The sequence below is a fragment of the Anomaloglossus baeobatrachus genome, chromosome 7, assembly GCF_048569485.1.
Source record: "Anomaloglossus baeobatrachus isolate aAnoBae1 chromosome 7, aAnoBae1.hap1, whole genome shotgun sequence".
In the NCBI taxonomy this organism is placed as follows: Eukaryota; Metazoa; Chordata; class Amphibia; order Anura; family Aromobatidae; genus Anomaloglossus; species Anomaloglossus baeobatrachus.
Window position 1 is genome coordinate 281,491,996 of NC_134359.1, and position 21,032 is coordinate 281,513,027.

The 21,032-nt window shown below is 51.2% G+C and overlaps 1 protein-coding gene across 1 annotated transcript in view; it reads right to left on the minus strand.

Moving 5' to 3' along the window:
- Positions 1–21,032, minus strand: part of IFT140 (intraflagellar transport 140) — a 239,048-nt gene that overhangs the window by 126,641 nt on the left and 91,375 nt on the right. The window contains exons 8-11 of the mRNA XM_075318259.1: positions 19,473–19,579; positions 18,899–19,044; positions 16,620–16,823; positions 15,895–15,967 (exon numbers count right to left, since the gene is read on the minus strand). Coding sequence (XP_075174374.1) covers positions 15,895–15,967; positions 16,620–16,823; positions 18,899–19,044; positions 19,473–19,579 — 530 coding nt within the window. The remainder of the gene's footprint in view (positions 1–15,894; positions 15,968–16,619; positions 16,824–18,898; positions 19,045–19,472; positions 19,580–21,032) is intronic.

Genomic DNA, 21,032 nt, shown 5'->3' on the forward strand with positions numbered 1-21,032 from the left:
ACCAAATACCAAGTACACAACGGCACAAGTGGGGGTGAGCCCTTGAGGGCTGCTTACCGCCCGCTGAAAGCGGGTATGAGGTCGTAGAATCCCGTGTCTGGGTCTCCCAGGCTCCCCTCTCCAGCTCAGCGTGCAGACAGGAATGGCTGCCGGCGTCCTGTGAAGAGGGGCGGACCGTGGGCGTGCCACAAACAAAGTGCGGGAAACTGCGTCCTACAGTGCCTGGTGTGAGGGCTGGAGTATGTAAAACAGACTCCAGCCCTCAGCGCTGATGCTCTGTACGGCGTCCCGCCCTCCTCCTGACTGGCAGGTGCGGAGGCGGGAACGAGACGAACTAGGCCGCAAAAGCCGGGGACTGTAGTAATAAGCGCGGCCGTGATATATGCACGGCCAGCGCGGAAGTCCCCGGCGCACCACAAGTCCCAGCCGCGTCGCAGTGTGACTGACCCCAGCGGCCGGCGCGACCGTTCGCCCTAAGTCTACCCACTCAGCCAAGCTGTAGTGAGGAAATGGCACAAGCGCAGCAGCGCTGATGTCCCCGGCGCACTAACACACCCAGCCATGCTGCGGTGTGCGCGCGGTATGCACGGGGACACAGAGTACCTTGACGGAGCAGGGCCTGTCCCTGACGATACTCAGCTCCATATCCAGCGGCTTCTCCAGGGGCTGCGGATGGAGCACGGTCTCAGTGCCTGGAGACCGGTAAAGTCCCACTTCACCCGGAACCCTAATGGGGATGGGGAAGGAATCAGCATGTGGGCTCCAGCCTCCGTACCCGCAATGGGTACCTCAACCTTAACAAACACCGCCGACAGAAAGTGGGGTGAGAAGGGAGCATGCTGGGGGCCCTGTATGGGCCCTCTTTTCTTCCATCCGACATAGTCAGCAGCTGCTGCTGACTAAATAGTGGAGCTATGCGTGCGTGTCTGACCTCCTTCGCACAAAGCAAAAAACTGAGGAACACGTGATCCCACGGGGGGGTGTATAGCCAGAAGGGGAGGGGCCTTACACTTTTAAGTGTAGTACTTTGTGCGGCCTCCGGAGGCAGTAGCTATACACCCAATTGTCTGGGTCTCCCAATTAGGAGCGACAAAACAAAAAACACATCGGATGCCGTATGTCCGCTCCGTTATTATGGAACATGTCCTATTCTCTTTCGTAATAACGAACCGTGACTCAATACAAGTCAATGGGTCCGCACAATTCCCGGAAGCAGCACGGAAGCACTTCCATGTGACTTCCGTCGGGTGCCCGTGCAGTCAGTGTCCCGCTCCAGCCCCAGCCCCGCGGCTGCCCGCTCAGCAGTGTCAGCAGCGGCCCGCACTGCAGTGTCAGCAGCCGCGGGGATGACAAGCACTACCGTCAGGAGGTTAGTAAGTTCATCACATACGGTGATGAAGTCCTGCCCTCCTGACGTCAGCAGTCGTCACTGCCTTCTATGCCCGCCGCTTGTCACATCACCTATCGCTGTCGACCCGAGACTGTGACCAGTGGTAACGTCACGGGCCGCTCGCGATACTTTGTTTGTGAAGGCGGCGATCATTGAACCCGGTCACAGCGCTGCTGTCAGGAGTTCAGCGATCATCGCAGGTAATATACCTCGCTAACCTCCTGATAGCAGCACTCGTCATGCCCTGCAGTGACCTGGGCTGACCTATTGATGTTAGCTCAGGTCACTGCACGGCTCTCCCAGCAAATAGGGAACATTCTGTTCTTCATTGACTGGGACATTGACTATGGTATGGATCATCGTGGGACCCCCTTGTATTACACCAGACCTGGATTTGTTTTTCTTTCTAATAAATTGGTGAAGAAGGGAATTTTGTTTACTTACCGTAAATTCCTTTTCTTCTAGCTCCAATTGGGAGACCCAGACAATTGGGTGTATAGCTACTGCCTCCGGAGGCCGCACAAAGTACTACACTTAAAAGTGTAAGGCCCCTCCCCTTCTGGCTATACACCCCCCCGTGGGAGCACGGGTCCCTCAGTTTTAGTGCAAAAGCAAGAAGGAGGAAAGCCAATAACTGTTTCAAAAACAAATTCAATCCGATAAACAATATCGGAGAACGTAACTTATCAACATGAACAACATGTGCACCCGAAAAACAAATACCCTAAGAAAAAACAGGGCGGGTGCTGGGTCTCCCAATTGGAGCTAGAAGAAAAGGAATTTACGGTAAGTAAACAAAATTCCCTTCTTCTTTTTCGCTCCTAATTGGGAGACCCAGACAATTGGGATGTCCAAAAGCAGTCCCTGGGTGGGTAAAAGAATACCTCGTGATCGGGCTGTCAGGCAGCCCTTTCTTACAGGTGGGCCACCGCCGCCTGCAGGACTTGTCTACCTAGGCTGGCATCCGCCGAAGCGTAGGTATGCACCTGATAATGCTTGGTAAAAGTGTGCAGACTCGACCAGGTAGCCGCCTGGCACACCTGCTGAGCCGTAGCCTGATGCCGTAATGCCCAGGACGCACCCACGGCTCTGGTAGAATGGGCCTTCAGTCCAGAAGGAGTCTGAAGCCCAGCAGAACGGTAAGCGTGAAGAATTGGTTCCTTAATCCACCGCGCCAGGGTGGATTTGGAAGCTTGCGACCCTTTGTGCTGACCAGCGACCAGGATAAAGAGTGCATCTGAACGGCGCAGAGGCGCCGTGCGGGAAATGTAGATCCTGAGAGCTCTCACCAGGTCCAACAGATGCAAACCCTTTTCAAATTGGTGAACTGGATGCGGACACAAAGATGGTAAAGTGATATCCTGATTGAGATGAAAGGAAGATACCACCTTGGGAAGAAACTCTGGAATTGGACGCAGTACTACCTTGTCTTGGTGAAACACCAGGAAGGGAGATTTGCAAGATAACGCCGCCAGCTCTGACACTCTCCGAAGAGACGTGACCGCCACCAGAAAAGCCACTTTCTGTGAAAGCCGAGAAAAGGAAATCTCCTTCATAGGCTCGAAAGGTGGCTTCTGGAGAGCAATTAGAACCTTGTTCAGATCCCAGGGTTCCAATGGCCGCTTGTAAGGGGGAATGATATGACAAACCCCTTGCAGGAACGTGCGTACCTTAGGAAGTCGCGCCAGGCGCTTCTGAAAGAATACGGATAACTTGTCCTTTAAGGGAGCTAAGCGACAAACCTTTTTCCAACCCAGACTGCAGGAAGGAAAGAAAAATAGGCAATGCAAATGGCCAGGGAGAAACTCCCTGAGCAGAGCACCAAGATAAGAATATCTTCCACGTTCTGTGGTAGATCTTGGCGGAGGATGGTTTCCTAGCCTGTCTCATGGTGGCAACAACATCATGAGATAAACCTGAGGTCCCTAGGATCCAGGACTCAATGGCCACACAGTCAGGTTCAGGGCCGCAGAATTCAGATGGAAAAACGGCCCTTGAGACAACAAGTCTGGACGGCCTGGCAGCGCCCACGGTTGTCCTACCGTGAGATGCCACAGATCCGGGTACCACGACCTCCTTGGCCAGTCTGGAGCGACGAGAATGGCGCAACGGCAGTCGGACCTGATTTTGCGGAGCACTCTGGGCAACAATGCCAGAGGTGGGAACCCATAAGGTAGTCGGAACTGCGACCAATCCTGAACTAAGGCGTCTGCCGCCAGAGCTCGGTGATCGTGAGACCGTGCCATGAAAACCGGGACCTTGTTGTTGTGCCGTGACGCCATCAGGTCGACGTCCGGCATCCCCCAGCGGCGACAGATCTCCGGAAACACGTCCGGGTGAAGGGACCATTCCCCTGCGTCCATGCCCTGGCGACTGAGAAAGTCTGCTTCCCAGTTTTCCACGCCTGGGATGTGAACTGCGGATATGGTGGATGCTGTGTTTTCCACCCACGTCAGAATCCGCCGGACTTCTTGAAAGGCTTGCCGACTGCGTGTTCCCCCTTGGTGGTTGATGTACGCCACCGCTGTGGAATTGTCCGACTGAATCCGGATCTGCTTGCCCTCCAGCCACTGTTGGAAGGCTCGCAGAGCAAGATAGACTGCTCTGATTTCCAGAACATTGATCTGAAGGGTGGACTCTCTCTGAGTCCACGTACCCTGAGCCCTGTGGTGAAGAAACACTGCTCCCCACCCTGATAGGCTCGCATCTGTCGTGACCACCGCCCAGGATGGGGGTAGGAACGACTTTCCTTTTGACAATGAGGTGGGAAGAAGCCACCATCGGAGAGAGTCCTTGGCTGCCTGAGAGAGGGAGACATCCCTGTCGAGGGACGTCGACTTCCCGTCCCATTGGCGGAGAATGTCCCATTGTAGAGGGCGCAGATGAAACTGCGCGAAAGGGACTGCTTCCATTGCTGCCACCATCTTCCCTAGGAAATGCATGGGGCGCCTCAAGGAGTGGGACTGGTTCTGCAGGAGAGATTGCACCCCTGTCTGCAGCGAGCACTGCTTGTCCAGTGGAAGTTTCACTATCGCTGAGAGAGTATGAAACTCCATGCCAAGATATGTTAGTGATTGGGTCGGGGTTAGATTTGACTTTGAAAAGTTGATAATCCACCCGAAACTCTGGAGAGTCTTCAGTGCCACGTCCAGACTGTGTTGGCATGCCTCTTGAGAGGGTGCCTTTATAAGTAGATCGTCCAAATACGGGATCACGGAGTGACCCTGCGAGTGCAGGACAGCTACTACTGCTGCCATGACCTTGGTGAAGACCCGAGGGGCTGTTGCCAGCCCGAAAGGTAACGCTACGAACTGCAGGTGTTCGCTTTCTATAACGAAGCGTAGAAAACGCTGATGCTCTGGCGCAATCGGCACGTGAAGATAAGCATCTTTGATGTCTATTGATGCTAAGAAATCTCCTTGAGACATTGAGGCTATGACGGAGCGTAGGGATTCCATCCGGAACCTCCTGGTTTTTACGTGTTTGTTGAGCAACTTTAGATCCAGGACGGGCCGAAAGGACCCGTCCTTCTTTGGCACCACAAACAGATTGGAGTAAAAACCGTGACCTTGTTCCTGAAGAGGAACGGAAGTCACCACTCCTTCCGCTTTTAGAGCGGCCACCGCCTGCAGCAGAGCATCGGCTCGGTCGGGCGGTGGGGAAGTTCTGAAGAAACGAGTTGGAGGACGAGAGCTGAACTCTATCCTGTACCCGTGAGACAGAATGTCCCTCACCCAACGGGCTTTGACCTGTGACAGCCAAATGTCGCCAAAGCGGGAGAGCCTGCCACCGACCGAGGATGCGGAGAGAGGAGGCTGAAAGTCATGAGGAAGCCGTCTTGGTAACGGTTCTTCCTGCTGTCTTTTTTGGCCGTGACTGAGTCCGCCAAGAATCTGAGCCTCTCTGATCCTTTTGAGTCCTTTTGGACGAGGAGAATTGGGACCTGCCTGAGCCTCGAAAGGACCGAAATCCAGACTGACCCCTCCTTTGTTGGGGCTTGTTTTGTCTGTGTTGAGGTAAGGATGAGTCCTTACCCTTGGAGTGTTTAATGATTTCATCCAAACGCTCCCCAAACAATCGGTCACGAGAAATAGGCAAACTGGTTAAGCACTTCTTGGAAGCAGAATCTGCCTTCCATTCTCTCAACCACAGGGCTCTGCGCAAAACCACGGAGTTGGCTGACGCCACCGCCGTACGGCTGGTAGAGTCCAGGACAGCATTAATCGCGTAAGACGCGAATGCAGACATTTGAGAGGTCAATGGTGCCACCTGCGGGGCAGATGTACGTGTGACCGAGTCGACTTGTATAAGCCCAGCTGAAATGGCTTGGAGTGCCCATACGGCTGCAAAAGCTGGCGCCAACGACGCTCCAATAGCTTCATAGATGGATTTCAGCCAGAGCTCCATCTGCCTGTCAGTGGCATCTTTAAGTGCCGCTCCATCTTCCACTGCAACTAAGGATCTAGCTGCAAGCCTGGAGATTGGAGGGTCCACCTTGGGACACTGGGTCCAACCCTTGACCACGTCAGGGGGAAAAGGATAGCGTGTATCTTTAAGCCGTTTAGAAAACCGCTTCTCAGGATAAGCGTGGTGTTTCTGGATTGCATCTCTAAAGTCAGAGTGGTCCAGAAAAGTGCTTAATTTACGCTTGGGATATCTGAAATGGAATTTCTCCTGCTGTGAAGCTGCCTCCTCCGCAGGAGGAGCTGGCGGGGAAATATCTAACATCCTATTGATGGACGCTATAAGATCATTCACTATGGCGTCACCATCCGGTGTATCCAGATTGAGAGCGGTCCCAGGATCAGAATCCTGATCAGTTACATCCGCCTCATCACCCATAGATTCGTCCCGCTGGGATCCTGACCAGTGAGACGAAGTTGAGGGCCCCTCATAACGAGCCCGCTTAGGTTGTCTGGGACTGTTGTCTGAGTCAGAATCGTCACCCTGGGGTGCATGTGACACCCCCGGAGCTTGGAAGTGTTCCAGCTGAGGGGGACCAGGGAGCAATGATGCCACAGTGTCCATGGTCTGAGTTACTGGTCTAGACTGCAATGTTTCAAGAATCTTTGACATGGTCATAGACAATCTGTCAGCAAAAGCTGCAAACTCCGTTCCTGTCACCTGGACAGCATTCACAGGTGGTACACTCTGGGTCACGTCCAGCAGAGGCCCCGGCTGTGCAAGTTGCACAGGGGCCGAGCACTGCACACAATGGGGGTCAGTGGAACCTGCCGGTAGAGCAGCCCCACATGCGGAACAGGCAGCATATAATGTCTGTGCCTTGGCACCTTTGCGTTTTGCGGACGACATGCTGTTGCCTCCTTGTAATCTAGCAGGGTATATAGCCGAGAATCACCAGCGACCGTACAGTACAAAGTATTTGCAAACACAAAATACTCAGTATACAAACGGCACAAGTGGGGGTGAGCCCTTGAGGGCTGCTTACCGCCCGCTGAACAGCGGGTATGAGGCCGTAGAATCCCGTGTCTGGGTCTCCCCGTCTCCCCTCTGCAGCTCAGCGTGCAGGCAGGAATGGCTGCCGGCGTTCTGTGAAGAGGGGCGGACCGTGGGCGTGCCACAAACAAAGTGCGGGAAACTGCGTCCTACTGTGCCTGGTGTGAGGGCTGGAGTATGTAAAAACAGACTCCAGCCCTCAGCGCTGATGCTCTGTACAGCGTCCCGCCCTCCTCCTGACTGGCAGGTGCGGAGGCGGGAACGAACGAACTAGGCCGCAAAAGCCGGGGACTGTAGTAATAAGCGCGGCCGTGATATATGCACGGTCAGCGCGGAAGTCCCCGGCGCACCACAAGTCCCAGCCGCGTCGCAGTCCCAGCGGCCGGCGCGACCGTTCTCCCTGAGTCTACCCACTCAGCTAAGCTGAAGTGAGGAAATGGCACAAGCGCAGCAGCGCTGCTGTCCCCGGCGCACTAACACACCCAGCAATGCTGCGGTGTGCGCGCGTATGCACGGGGACACAGAGTACCTTGACGGAGCAGGGTCATGTCCCTGACGATACTCAGCTCCATATCCAGCGGCTTCTCCAGGGCTGCGGATGGAGCACGGTCTCAGTGCCTGGAGACCGGTAAAATCCCACTTCGCCCAGAGCCCTAATGGGGATGGGGAAGGAATCAGCATGTGGGCTCCAGCCTCCGTACCCGCAATGGGTACCTCAACCTTAACAAGCACCACCGATAGAAAGTGGGGTGAGAAGGGAGCATGCTGGGGGCCCTGTATGGGCCCTCTTTTCTTCCATCCGACATAGTCAGCAGCTGCTGCTGACTAAATAGTGGAGCTATGTGTGCGTGTCTGACCTCCTTCGCACAAAGCAAAAAACTGAGGGACCCGTGCTCCCACGGGGGGGTGTATAGCCAGAAGGGGAGGGGCCTTACACTTTTAAGTGTAGTACTTTGTGCGGCCTCCGGAGGCAGTAGCTATACACCCAATTGTCTGGGTCTCCCAATTAGGAGCGAAAAAGAAAGAGGGAATGTGTTGGGGAGTGTTTTTTCAAATAAAAATGTGTTTGTTGTCTATTTTTTTTTTTTTTTATTACTGCCTGGGTTGGTGATGTCGGGTATCTGATACACGCCTGACATCACTAACTCCAGGGCTTGATGCCAGGTGACATTACACATCTGGTATTAACCCCATATATTACCCCGTTTGCCACCGCACCAGGGCAACGGGATGAGCTGGCGCGAAGCACCAGGACTGGCACATCTAATGGATGCGCTACTTCTGGGGCGTCTGCAGCCTGCTATTTTTAGGCTGGGGAGTGTCCAATAACGGTGAACCTCCCTAGTCTGAGAATACCAGACCACAGCTGTCCGCTTTACCTTGGCTGGTGATCCAATTTCGGGGGACCCCATGTTTTTTGTTTTAAATTATTTAGTTAATTTAAAATAACAGTGTGGGGGGGCCTCTGTTTTGGATTACCAGCCAAGGTGAAGCTGCCAGCTGTGGTTTGCAGGCTGCAGCCGTTTGCTTTACCCTAGCTGGCTACAAAAGATAGGGGGACCGCATGTCATTTTTTTTTTATTTAATTATTTTTTGGCTAAATACAAGACTAAGCACCTTAGTGCCAAATGACAGTCACAAAAGGGTGCCAGCTTAGAATATGCAGGGGGGTAGGACATTATATATGTCTTTCTTATCTATCTATCTATCTATCTATCCAGCCCTCCATTCATTCATTCATCCATCCCTCTATCCCTCTGTCTCTATATCTATCTATCCATCTCTATATCTACTCATCTATTTATCTTTCTTGCTGCTTCCGTTTTTTTGAGGTCCGCAAAAAAACCCGGAAGGCACGCAGATGTCACACGGATGCCACTAGGATGCATCCGTGAAACAAAAGGACCGTTTTTTGTGGCCCGCAAAAACGGAACGGTCATGTGAATGTAGCCTTAACATCAGTCGCTGCCTGCTGCCGATCACATGTGACCGTGTGCGGGCTGTGTGTGCGGGCTGTGTGTACAGGAGTTCAGCTGAGTTCAGATCAGCTGACTCAAGTGTCGGCCGATCAGGCTGGGGCCACACGGGGATTACTGCGATCCCCTCGCATTACACTCGGCTCACGCTCATGCGTGTGTCCCTGCGACTGAGGTCCGACTGTGCGAGCAGACCTTAGTTGCGCGGGGCGGTCCGCCACTCGAGGGGTGGGCCAGCACTGAGGAGTGGTGGGAGGGATTTCTCTCCATCTCTCCTCCGTAGTCCACCGATGTACCGCAAGTGCAGTGCGATTTTTCTCTCACCACATACACTTGAATGGGTAAAAGAGAGAGTCTTGCATTACAGTTGTAGCATGCTGCGATTGTTTTCTCGGTCCAATTAGGGCGGAGAAAATAATCGCTCATGTGTGCTGACACACAGGCTAATATTGGTCCGAGTGGAATGCGATGTTTGATCGCACTCCACTCGCACTGTGTTTCTCGCCGTGTGGCTTAGACCTTACTTGTTCTATGTCCCCCTGCATCCATCGCAGCGTGTGCAGGCTGGAGTTCAGCTGAGTTCAGATCAGCTGACTCCACTGCTGGACTGAACTCCGCTGACCTCACAGCCCGTACACGCTGCGATGGATGCAGGGGGACACAGAACAAGTAATCGTCCGACACTGGAGTCATCTGATCACTTGCGATGAATTGAGCAGTAAAATGCTCTGGTGCTCGATGGGCGAAGCCCATGTCAATTTTTTTTTAAAAAATTCAATTAAAAAAAAAAAAACAAACAAACAAAAAATCACATTGTTTGTGGGCTCCCGCTGCATTTTCTATTGTTAAGGGTAACCCAAGCAGCTACTGGCTGCTAACCACCGCTGCTTGGTGTTACTTTCACTGGCAATAGAAATCCAGGGAAGCATTTTTTTTTTATAAAGGTTTTTGCCTGAAAACTTTTTTAAAAAAATGACGTGGGCTTCGCCATATTTTTGTATGTTAGCCAGGTACAGCAGGCAGCTACGGGCTGCCCCCAACCCCCAGCTGCCTATTTATACCCGGCTGGAAACCAAAAATATAGAGAAGCCCTTTTTTTTTTTTTTATTTCATGAATTTCATGAAATAATTAAAAAAAAAAATGACATGGGCTTCGCCGAATTTTTGAGTCCAGCCAGGTACAACTAGGCAGCTGGGGATTGGAATCCGCAGTGAAGGGTGCCCAAACTTTCTGGGCCCCCCGCTGCGAATTGCAGTCCACAGCCGCCCCAGAAAATGGCGCTTTCATAGAAGCGCCATCTTCTGGCGCTGTATCCAACTCTTCCAGTGGCCCTGGTGGCAGGTGGCACGCTGGGTAATAAGGGGTTAATACCAGCTATGTTTTACCCGCTGGTATAAAGCCCGAGATTCTTAATATCAGGCCAAGTTTGACCTGGCCATTAAGAATCTCCAATAAAGGGTTTAAAAAAAAAAAAAAAAAGACCACACAGAGAAAAATACTTTATTAGAAATGAATACATAGACACAGTAGGGACTCCATGTTTATTACTCCCTCTCACCCCTCCACGATGGAGAGATTTCTGTACTGACCATGCCAGGAGAGAGCGAGGGAAAAGAGAGAGAGCGGGGGGGGGGAAGAAAGCGAGGGGGGGAGGAAAAGAGAGCGCAGGGGGGAGGAAAAGAGAGCGCAGTGGGGAGGAAAAGAGAGCGCAGGGGGGAGGAAAAGAGAGCGCAGGGGGGAGGAAAAGAGAGCGCAGTGGGGAGGAAAAGAGAGCGCAGGGGGGAGGAAAAGAGAGCGCAGGGGGGAGGAAAAGAGAGCGCAGGGGGGAGGAAAAGAGCGCAGGGGGGAGGAAAAGAGAGCGCAGGGGGGAGGAAAAGAGAGCGCAGGGGGGAGGAAAAGAGAGCGCAGGGGGGAGGAAAAGAGAGCGCAGGGGGGAGGAAAAGAGAGCGCAGGGGGGAGGAAAAGAGAGCGCAGGGGGGAGGAAAAGAGAGCGCGGGGGGAGGAAAAGAGAGCGAGGGGGGGAGGAAAAGAGAGCGAGGGGGGGAGGAAAAGAGAGCGAGGGGGGAGGAAAATAGAGCGCAGGCGGGAGGAAAAGAGAGCGAGGGGGGAGGAAAAGAGAGCGAGGGGGGAGGAAAAGAGAGCGAGGGGGGGGGAGGAAAAGAGAGCGAGGGGGGGGATGAGAGCGAGGGGGGAAGAGAGCGAGGGAAAAGAGAGGGGAGAGGAGAGAGGGATAAGAGGGGGGCAGAGAAGAGGGGGAAGAGGGGAGGGGGAGAAGAGTGGAGGGGGAGAAGAGTGGGGGGAGAGAAGAGAGTGGGGAAAGAACGGGGGGGGGGGGGGGGGGGGCAGAGGTGCTCTGTCACCAACTGTCTCCACTCTGTGACTTGTGGTGCAGGTGACAGAGTGCAGACAGTTGGTCCCATGCAGCAGGACAGATGGCAGAGCACAGCGGTGACATGCCTGTCAGTGTCTTGCTGCTGGGAGGAGCACACGATCACACTGCCCGACACCGGCCGCTCTCCTGACATCGCAGCAGAGCGGGCGGGTGGACAGTGTGATCACATACTTACCTGCAGGGGGGGATTCAGCTGAAGACCCCCCCCCTGCACTGCACACTGGCGCCCCGTGTCTCACCATCTGCAGGACGCCTGACGCCGGCTCCACACAGACGTCCTCCGGATCCTCCCCTCGATGCTGGGCTGTGATGTGCGGTAGTCACCGCCCACAGCCCTGTCACTCAATCTGAGTGGCGCCGGCATCCTGTGACGTACCCGTCTTGTTTGAGAGCCCGGAAATGCCGGGACGTCAGAGGATGCCGGCGGCCACAGCTCCAGGGGGTCATGTGACCGGCACTGAGCGTGCAGGATAGCGCCGCTCAGTGCCAGAACTGGAAACAGAAGCCAAAGGAGAAAACGCCTAGAAAGGTAAGTAGAACTCATACAGAAAATAAAAAAAAATGGGTGAACCACCCCTTTAAGGCATGTGGTAACTGCAAGGACAGGTTGAGAAGGTCCATTTGAGGGGATGATAAACCCTCGTAAAGCCGGTGACACAAGACCTTGCAAAAGCAAGACATAAGGTGGAGGCTGCTACTGAAAAAAACACCCTTGTGAGGAAGTCAATCTTCTTATCTAGCGTGCCCCTGACAAATGCCGCTGTAGAAAGAGGTGGCTTTGGAAAGATTAACTATCTGAATGTCTACAGAAAGAGATGTGGACCATTTGGAGTGCTGAGGAAAAAGGGAACAAGTCCTCATACCCACTAGAGCAGTGTTTCTCAACTCCAGTCCTCAAGACCCACCAACAGATCATGTTTTCAAGTTTTCCTCAATATTAGACAGGGAGTAATTCCATCACCTGTGCAACTTTAAGGAAAGTCCTGAACACTTGATTGAGGAAAACCTAAAAACATGATTTTTTGGTGGGTCTTGAGGACTGAAGTTGAGAAACACTGTCCAAGAGCAAGGTAGGCGCCTCTCCGGGTGCTTCAATTCTTTAAACCGAAGGAGATATATAGTTGGCACCCTGGATAATTGTCTGGTGACCTATGGTACGATATAGCTTCACTGCACATTAGATAGCAAACCATGGCACTTACTATACAGTCAAGGAGATAAATTATTGAGAAACCTTGTTCATGGCCTATTATGTATAGTATAATATATACGGCACATACAGTCCATAATGCATATATAGTGAACATATACAAAACACTTTATAGCCACCCATCAAGTATAATACAAATATATATATATATATATATATATATATATATATATATATATATATATATATATATATATATATATATATATATATATATATATATATATATATAGGATATGTGGATAGAACAGAATACGTCATTATTACTAGAATGGCTACAATTGGATAAATTCATAGAGGGACTGACTCTATGGCAGGTCCTCGTGAGTTCCTCTATGAAGTTATCTTCTTGCAGACACAGTCTGTACATTCTAGTAATAATGACATATTTTGTTGGTGATGAACTCTTCCTTTTCCTGAAGTGTCCCTCACTTTGTGACTAAGGTTCTGCATTGAAGACAGCTTGGAATCACTGGGTGTTAGGACTCATCCACCGTGGCTCTGTCCTGGGGGAGATCTGAGGAGGCACTGTGGGATGTGAACTTTTGTCTCTTATGAGAACGTCTGCCGGACGGTGGTTGGCTGTTCAGGTTCTGCATCAGAGGAGGGTGCAGGTGATCAATTCCACTGTGGTCTACTTGGGAAGAGAATATCTACTGGTATCCAAGATTGGGCAGGAGTCGTAAAACCATGGATCTGAGCCCTCAATTGCTACTGGAGGCACAGACTGGAAGCTTCTGAAGTGCAGGACCACCAGGAGCTTGGAATGGTGGCAGAAGAGTCCTCAAAAGAAGTGATGTCTCATCTGGGAAGGAGGTGGTGAGCCTGGGAACAACAGACCCTCCTCATCATAAACAGCTCAAAAAGTGTTTCTTGACAGCAAAGATTCGCTGCTCTCTGAGTCCCCCTGAGGAAGGAGGAATAGTCAAGAGAAAGAACAGGTCGCCTAAAAGGGCAGGAAGAAGGTTGCAGCCTGGCAGCACTTGAGTCTTCTGCCGGCAGTCCACCATCATTGGGTGTCTTTGTGAAAGGCCTGTAGGAAAGAAAGGCCCAAGAACCAGCAGAAGTGGCCAGGAAGAACCTCAGGGCACCCCCATAAAGTCCAAAATAATTCTCGAAAGTGGAAAAAAAAGCCACCATAAAAAGGGGTTAGCATTTCAAAAAATATTGTTCTCATGGAAGAGCTCCAGGGATAATAGAGAGAAGTGATAACACGCTCAACAAAGGGGTGCCTAGGAAGACCTACAGAGAGGTAGCACAGAGTAAACGGGAGATGGGGAGAAAGGGGCTAGGAAGAAAGTTGTCTATCCAACAGCTTCGGACGCCCACAGGTCACCCCTTCATTGAGTTTTTACAATTGTGAGGACACCGGCACTCCGTTGTGCAGAAAACCTGATACAGGTCATGTCTGCCTCCCACGGCACTAGGCTAAAACTGAGCTGCCTAGTGTCTGAGGAGAAGGTATAGCCCACCAGGAGGAAGCTATATGGGCAGCATGGTGGCTCAGTGGTTAGCACTGCAGTCTTGCAGCGCTGGGGTCCTGGATTGAAATACGGGACAACATCTGCAAGGAGTTTGTATGTTCTCCTTGACTTTGCGTGGGTTTCCTCTGGAGTCTCTGGTTTCCGCCTACACTCCAAAGACATACTGTCAGTTCCTCCTGAGAATAAATGGGCCATAGCATCCTCTTCCCAGGTTTTTCTGCACAGTGACGATACCAGCCACCAAACTGTTGGCCCCAATCACTGAGGAAGCCACACTGCAGAAGGTGGCTAGGATCGCCCTTGTAGGAAGGATCAACTGTGAAGGGGACGCCCTTCACTTTCATGATCCGTGGTGTCCTAGAGTTAGATCATTAAGTGATCATGTATCCCAGCAATATGCCATCACTTACTGAGATGGGAATACCAACACTAATTATTCAGTTGGCCACTGATGCCAAATATTTGTTAACCTGTATGTTTAGATAAAATAAACTGAGAGCCACAGTTCCGGCCATTCTGGTGGCCATCATCAGCACCTGAAGCGGTGACATCTCATTCTTCAGTTAAGTGACCGCTTAGGCCTGTGATTGGCTGCAGTGGTCAGGTAACGGTAAGTACTGAGCACCTGAGCATGGTAGTGCCCGCTCATCACTAGTTATGAGCACCGAGCACCTTAGCATGGTAGTGCCCGCTCATCACTAGTTACGAGTACTGAGCACCTGAGCATGGTAGTGCCTGCTCATCACTAGTTACGAGTACTGAGCACCCGAGCATGGTAGTGCTCGCTCATCACTAGTTACGAGTACTGAGCACCCGAGCATGGTAGTGCCCGCTCATCACTAGTTACGAGTACTGAGCACCCGAGCATGGTAGTGCTCGCTCATCACTAGTTACGAGAACTGAGCACCCGAGCATGGCAGTGCCCGCTCATCACTAGTTACAAGTACTGAGCACCCGAGCATGGCAGTGCCAGCTCATCACTAGTTACGAGTACTGAGCACCTGAGCATGGTAGTGCCCGCTCATCACTAGTTACAAGTACTGAGCACCCGACATGGTAGTGCCTGCTCATCACTAGTTACGAGTACTGAGCACCCAAGCATGGTAGTGCCCGCTCATCACTAGTTACGAGTACTGAGCACCTGAGCACGGTAGTGCCCGCTCATCACTAGTTACGAGTACAGAGCACCTGAGCATGGTAGTGCTCGCTCATCACTAGTTACGAGTACTGAGCACCTGAGCATGGTAGTGCTCGCTCATCACTAGTTACGAGTACTGAGCACCTGAGCATGGTAGTGCTCGCTCATCACTAGTTACGAGTACAGAGCACCTGAGCATGGTAGTGCCCGCTCATCACTAGTTACAAGTAGTGATCACCTGAGCATGGTAGTGCCCGCTCATCACTAGTTACGAGTACTGAGCACCTGAAAATGGTAGTGCCCGCTCATCACTAGTTACAAGTAGTGAGCACCCGAGCATGGTAGTGCCCGCTCATCACTAGATACGAGTACAGAGCACCTGAGCATGGTAGTGCTCGCTCATCACTAGTTACGAGTACAGAGCACCTGAGCATGGTAGTGCCCGCTCATCAATAGTTACGAGTACAGAGCACCTGAGCATGGTAGTGCTCGCTCATCACTAGTTATGAGTACTGAGCACCTGAGCATGGTAGTGCCCGCTCATCACTAGATACGAGTACAGAGCACCTGAGCATGGTAGTGCTCGCTCATCACTAGTTACGAGTACAGAGCACCTGAGCATGGTAGTGCCCGCTCATCACTAGTTACGAGTACAGAGCACCTGAGCATGGTAGTGCTCGCTCATCACTAGTTACCAGTACTGAGCACCTCAGCATGGCAGTGCCCTCTCATCACTAGTTACGAGTATCGAGCACGGCAGTGCCCTCTCATCACTAGTTACGAGTATCGAGCACTGCTCATCAGTAGTAACAGCATAAACCAGGCAGATGAAAGTGATGCATATACCTGCATTCCTAAGGGTGGGTCCACTAAGTTCATAGACTGTCACCATTTTGCCGTTCCATACTGCAACTGATTCCTGAGAAATAAAGACAACAGATTAATCTCCATCAGCAACATATTCTGCAATTTCCGATATGATGGTTTCCCTTCAACAATGCCCAAAATTAAGTAATAATGAGGGTATAAAGAATGCAGCAAAAAGCTTAGAGTGAATCTGACACCAAGTTTTTGCTACTTCATCTGAGAGCAGCATGATGTAGGGGATGAAACCCTGAATCCAGCGATGTATCACTTATTGTGCTGCTTGCTGCAGTTTTGATAAAATCACTTCCATTTCTCTGAATGTGGAGATCTGTAGAACCAGCCCACACCACTGATTGGCAGCTTTCTGGGTACACTGTGCATCTACACGAGTTATATATTTGCAACAAATTTCATCCTCTACTTTGTGTGAAATCTAGAGAAAATCTGCAGCATAAACTGACACGCTGCACATATAAAATCCAACCGCAGGTCAATTTCCATGCGGATACATTGTAGAGTTTTTCTATCGTGTGTGGATGAGTGCTGATAAAATGGAAAATCTGTATGAACATTCCTAAATAAAGGGGCCGCTATAATAATAGTCCAGTGTGAGTGCACAAAGCGATCAGCGGATTGTGCAGACACACAGTGAAGCCACAGTATGGGAACCAGAAGGCTGAAATCATACCCTGCAGTCTGCCCACCTTAGTGACAAAGACGCCTTTCATGTACAGGTCGGTCTTCAGGCTGTGCCTGGTTCCTGTACTGAAGTAGGTCAGGCTGAGCTGAGACGGCGCCACCTGGATCGCTGCGACTTGCTGATGGAAATGAGACGACATGACGTGTTCACTGAGGACCAGCACCGAGCTCAGGTTGTTTACAGCTAAGAGATTCTTTGATGATCCCCACTATATCAAGAAAAACAAAATACCTCAGCCACAGATCAAGAAATGATGTCACAGCGATGATGAAGAGACCGCTGATGAACCAGAACATCAGATTAACAAGAATACATAAAAAATGGATGTTTCACCTTAGGAAAATGATGGGCTTACACTTAACATACATTCACATGTGTGTGTGTGTATCATGATCCGTACTGCACGGACCGGATCCGAATTGCCAGAACCAAAATCAACAGTCTGATTAATGCTTACGTGGCAGCTGAGTTTGGGTCAGGAGACTCATGGCCGATATGTGTATTGCCGTCTACACACAGACCCTTACTTGTGGATGACTGAATGCAATCTTAAAGGAATTGGCCAATCTTAAAAATTGTTTAGATTAGTAGCTAGCTGTACTATCCGGCATTGCCGAGGATGGTAACAACGTGTATCTATCCCTCTGTCTGTCTCTCTTTCTGTCTGTCTCTCTTTCTGTCTGTCTCTCTTTCTGTCTGTCTCTCTTTCTGTCTGTCTCTCTTTCTGTCTGTCGCTTTTGCTCTCTCTCTTTCTCGCTCTCTCTGTTTCTCCGTGTCTCTCTCGGTCTCCCTGTCTGTCTGTCTCGCTCCCTGTCTGTCTGTCTCGCTCCCTGTCTGTCTGTCTCGCTCCCTGTCTGTCTGTCTCGCTCCCTGTCTGTCTGTCTCGCTCCCTGTCTGTCTGTCTCGCTCCCTGTCTGTCTGTCTCGCTCCCTGTCTGTCTGTCTCGCTCCCTGTCTGCCTGTCTCGCTCCCTGTCTGCCTGTCTCGCTCCCTGTCTGCCTGTCTCGCTCCCTGTCTGTCTGTCTCGCTCCCTGTCTGCCTGTCTCGCTCCCTGTCTGCCTGTCTCGCTCCCTGTCTGCCTGTCTCGCTCCCTGTCTGCCTGTCTCGCTCCCTGTCTGCCTGTCTCGCTCCCTGTCTGCCTGTCTCGCTCCCTGTCTGCCTGTCTCGCTCCCTGTCTGCCTGTCTCGCTCCCTGTCTGCCTGTCTCGCTCCCTGTCTGCCTGTCTCGCTCCCTGTCTGCCTGTCTCGCTCCCTGTCTGCCTGTCTCGCTCCCTGTCTGCCTGTCTCGCTCCCTGTCTGCCTGTCTCGCTCCCTGTCTGCCTGTCTCGCTCCCTGTCTGCCTGTCTCGCTCCCTGTCTGCCTGTCTCGCTCCCTGTCTGCCTGTCTCGCTCCCTGTCTGCCTGTCTCGCTCCCTGTCTGCCTGTCTCGCTCCCTGTCTGCCTGTCTCGCTCCCTGTCTGTCTGTCTCGCTCCCTGTCTGTCTGTCTCGCTCCCTGTCTGTCTGTCTCGCTCCCTGTCTGTCTGTCTCGCTCCCTGTCTGTCTGTCTCGCTCCCTGTCTGTCTGTCTCGCTCCCTGTCTGTCTGTCTGTCTCGCTCCCTGTCTGTCTGTCTGTCTCGCTCCCTGTCTGTCTGTCTGTCTCGCTCCCTCAGTCTGTGTCGTCTCGCTCCCTCAGTCTGTGTCGTCTCGCTCCCTCAGTCTGTGTCGTCTCGCTCCCTCTGTCTGTGTCGTCTCGCTCCCTCTGTCTGTGTCATCTCGCTCCCTTTGTCTGTGTCGTCTCGCTCCCTTTGTCTGTGTCGTCTCGCTCCCTTTGTCTGTGTCGTCTCGCTCCCTCTGTCTGTGTCTCTCTCCCTGTCTGTATCTCTCTGTCCGTCTCTCCACTGAAATCATATTGTCTCACACATAAGCTTCTTATACTAAGAATGTCCATCGTTGCCTATAGCAACCAATCACAGCTCCTATTAATGACCTGTAGCTCCCAGCTCCATTGACTTTAATGTAAGCAGGTTTTTCCCCTCAAAACATAGGCTATGACGTTCCCTGAGTCACATGAGGTGGCTGTGCAAAAATGTTGTGATTGTAAATGCGACAGTGCGGATTCCTTTAGCGGACATACATACATACACATACACACAGCTTTATAGATTAGATATGCGTCTGCTTACTAATATACAGTACGCCTGTGTGTGGGTCTGTGCCGGTTATGCCCCCTCATTCAGCGAGTAACCTGCACTGGTCACATGGACTTTTGCCCAGAGGATGGAGGGAAAATGTGGAAAAACACTCACCTTGATTTGAATGATGTTGCCTTCCAGTTCTGTTGGGGTGTGAAGCTTCCAGCCATCTTTTCCCTCTGTCCTCAGTGACTTCTGTCCATCACTGACCTTACTCCACATTGCGACCTTGCCCTTACTGGTTCCAGCTGCCAGAATTGCTACAAACACAAGAAACATAAGAGATGAAGGATTCATATAAACATATAAAAAGCCAATCAATGTTCACAGCAGCATTATAGCTGAAGGCACCACTGTTTATGTTGTTTTAATCGTAAATAAAGGATTTTAGGCTTTTCTATTTTTGCCATAATGTCTGATAGAACTGGTGCAAACAGAGCCATAATGAGACATTAGCATCATTTTTACTGTTTTGTCAAGGCTTTTCTTGATATTAGGCTATGCCCAGAATCCCAAGACATGGCAAGGATAGCCATTCCCTTTTAATGTGACTGTTACATAATAGAATGGCAAAGACATAGATTGAAGAATACGCCTGGAGCCAAAGTATAAAAGTGGCTGCGGATCTCAGATGAGCGAATCCATCTGATATCAGCTCTGTATAATAATAATGGAGGGATCGTGATACCTTTTGCAGGACAGTAAGAAATGCAATTTATAGTTTCTTCTGCTTCAAATCCCAATTGTTCATCCAGGAACAGCACATAATTGTCATCTCGCTCCAGATCCCAGAATCTGAAAAGATAGTACACATGCGTTACTGTTCCACAAATTATATATTACACATAAACATATTATATACACACATACATCTAATATATAAAGCTGAGTGTATGTCCGCTAAAGGAATCCGTACCGTCGCATTTACAATCACGAAATTTTGCACAGATGCCCCATGTGACTCAGGGAACATCATAGACTATATTTTGAAGGGAAAATTTAACCCCGCACTTTACAGTTACTCTCCAAAAAACCTGCCTCCATTAAAGTCAATGGAGATGTGAGCTATGGGTTATTAATAGCAGCTGTGATTGGTTGCTAGAAGAACAAAATAAATTGTTAATATAAGAAGCTTATGTGTGAGTTAATAAGATGTTGGTGGTGAGACAGATAGAGAGAGACAGAAAGTGACAGACAGACATAGGCACAGACAGAGTAATGCGGGTGTCACACGATACGATCTATAATGCGATCGCACGAGCGATCGTATCCGCCCCCGTCGTTTGTGCGTCATGGGCAAATTGCTGCCCGTGTCGCACAAAGTCGTTAAACCCCCGTCACACGTACTTACCTGCTGAGCGACGTCGCTGTGGGCGGCGAACATCCACTTCCTGAAGGGGGTGGGACGTTTGGCGTCACAGTGACGTCACACAGCCGCCGCCCAATAGAAGCGGAGGGGCGGAGATGAGCGGGACGTAAACATCCCGCCCACCTCCTTCCTTCAGAATTGCCGGCGGCCGCAGGTAAGCTGCAGTTCATCGTTCCCGGGGTGTCACACGGAGCGATGTGTGCTGCCTCGGGAACGACGAACAACCGGCGCAAAGAAAAATAAATGATTTTTTAAAAATAAACGACGTGTACACGATACACGATTTGTAACAGATTTGCGATCGTTCTGAGACGCTCGTAGGTGTCACACGAAATGACGTCGCAAACGATGCCGGATGTGTGTCACGAAAACCGTGACCCCAACGACATATCGCACAATAGATCGTCTCGTGTGATGCCCGCATAAGAGGCAGACAGGGAAAGAGACAGAGAGAGACAGACAGTCAAAGAGAAAGAGACAGACAGGGAAAGAAACAGAGACAGGGAAAGAAACAGAGACAGGGAAAGAGGCAGAGACAGGGAAAGAGGCAGAGACAGGGAAAGAGGCAGAGACAGGGAAAGAGGCAGAGACAGGGAAAGAAACAGAGACAGGGAAAGAGGCAGAGACAGGGAAAGAGGCAGAGACAGGGAAAGAGGCAGAGACAGGGAAAGAGGCAGAGACAGGGAAAGAGGCAGAGACAGGGAAAGAGGCAGAGACAGGGAAAGAGGCAGAGACAGGGAAAGAGGCAGAGACAGGGAAAGAGGCAGAGACAGGGAAAGAGGCAGAGACAGGGAAAGAGGCAGAGACAGGGAAAGAGGCAGAGACAGGGAAAGAGGCAGAGACAGGGAAAGAGGCAGAGACAGGGAAAGAGACAGAGAC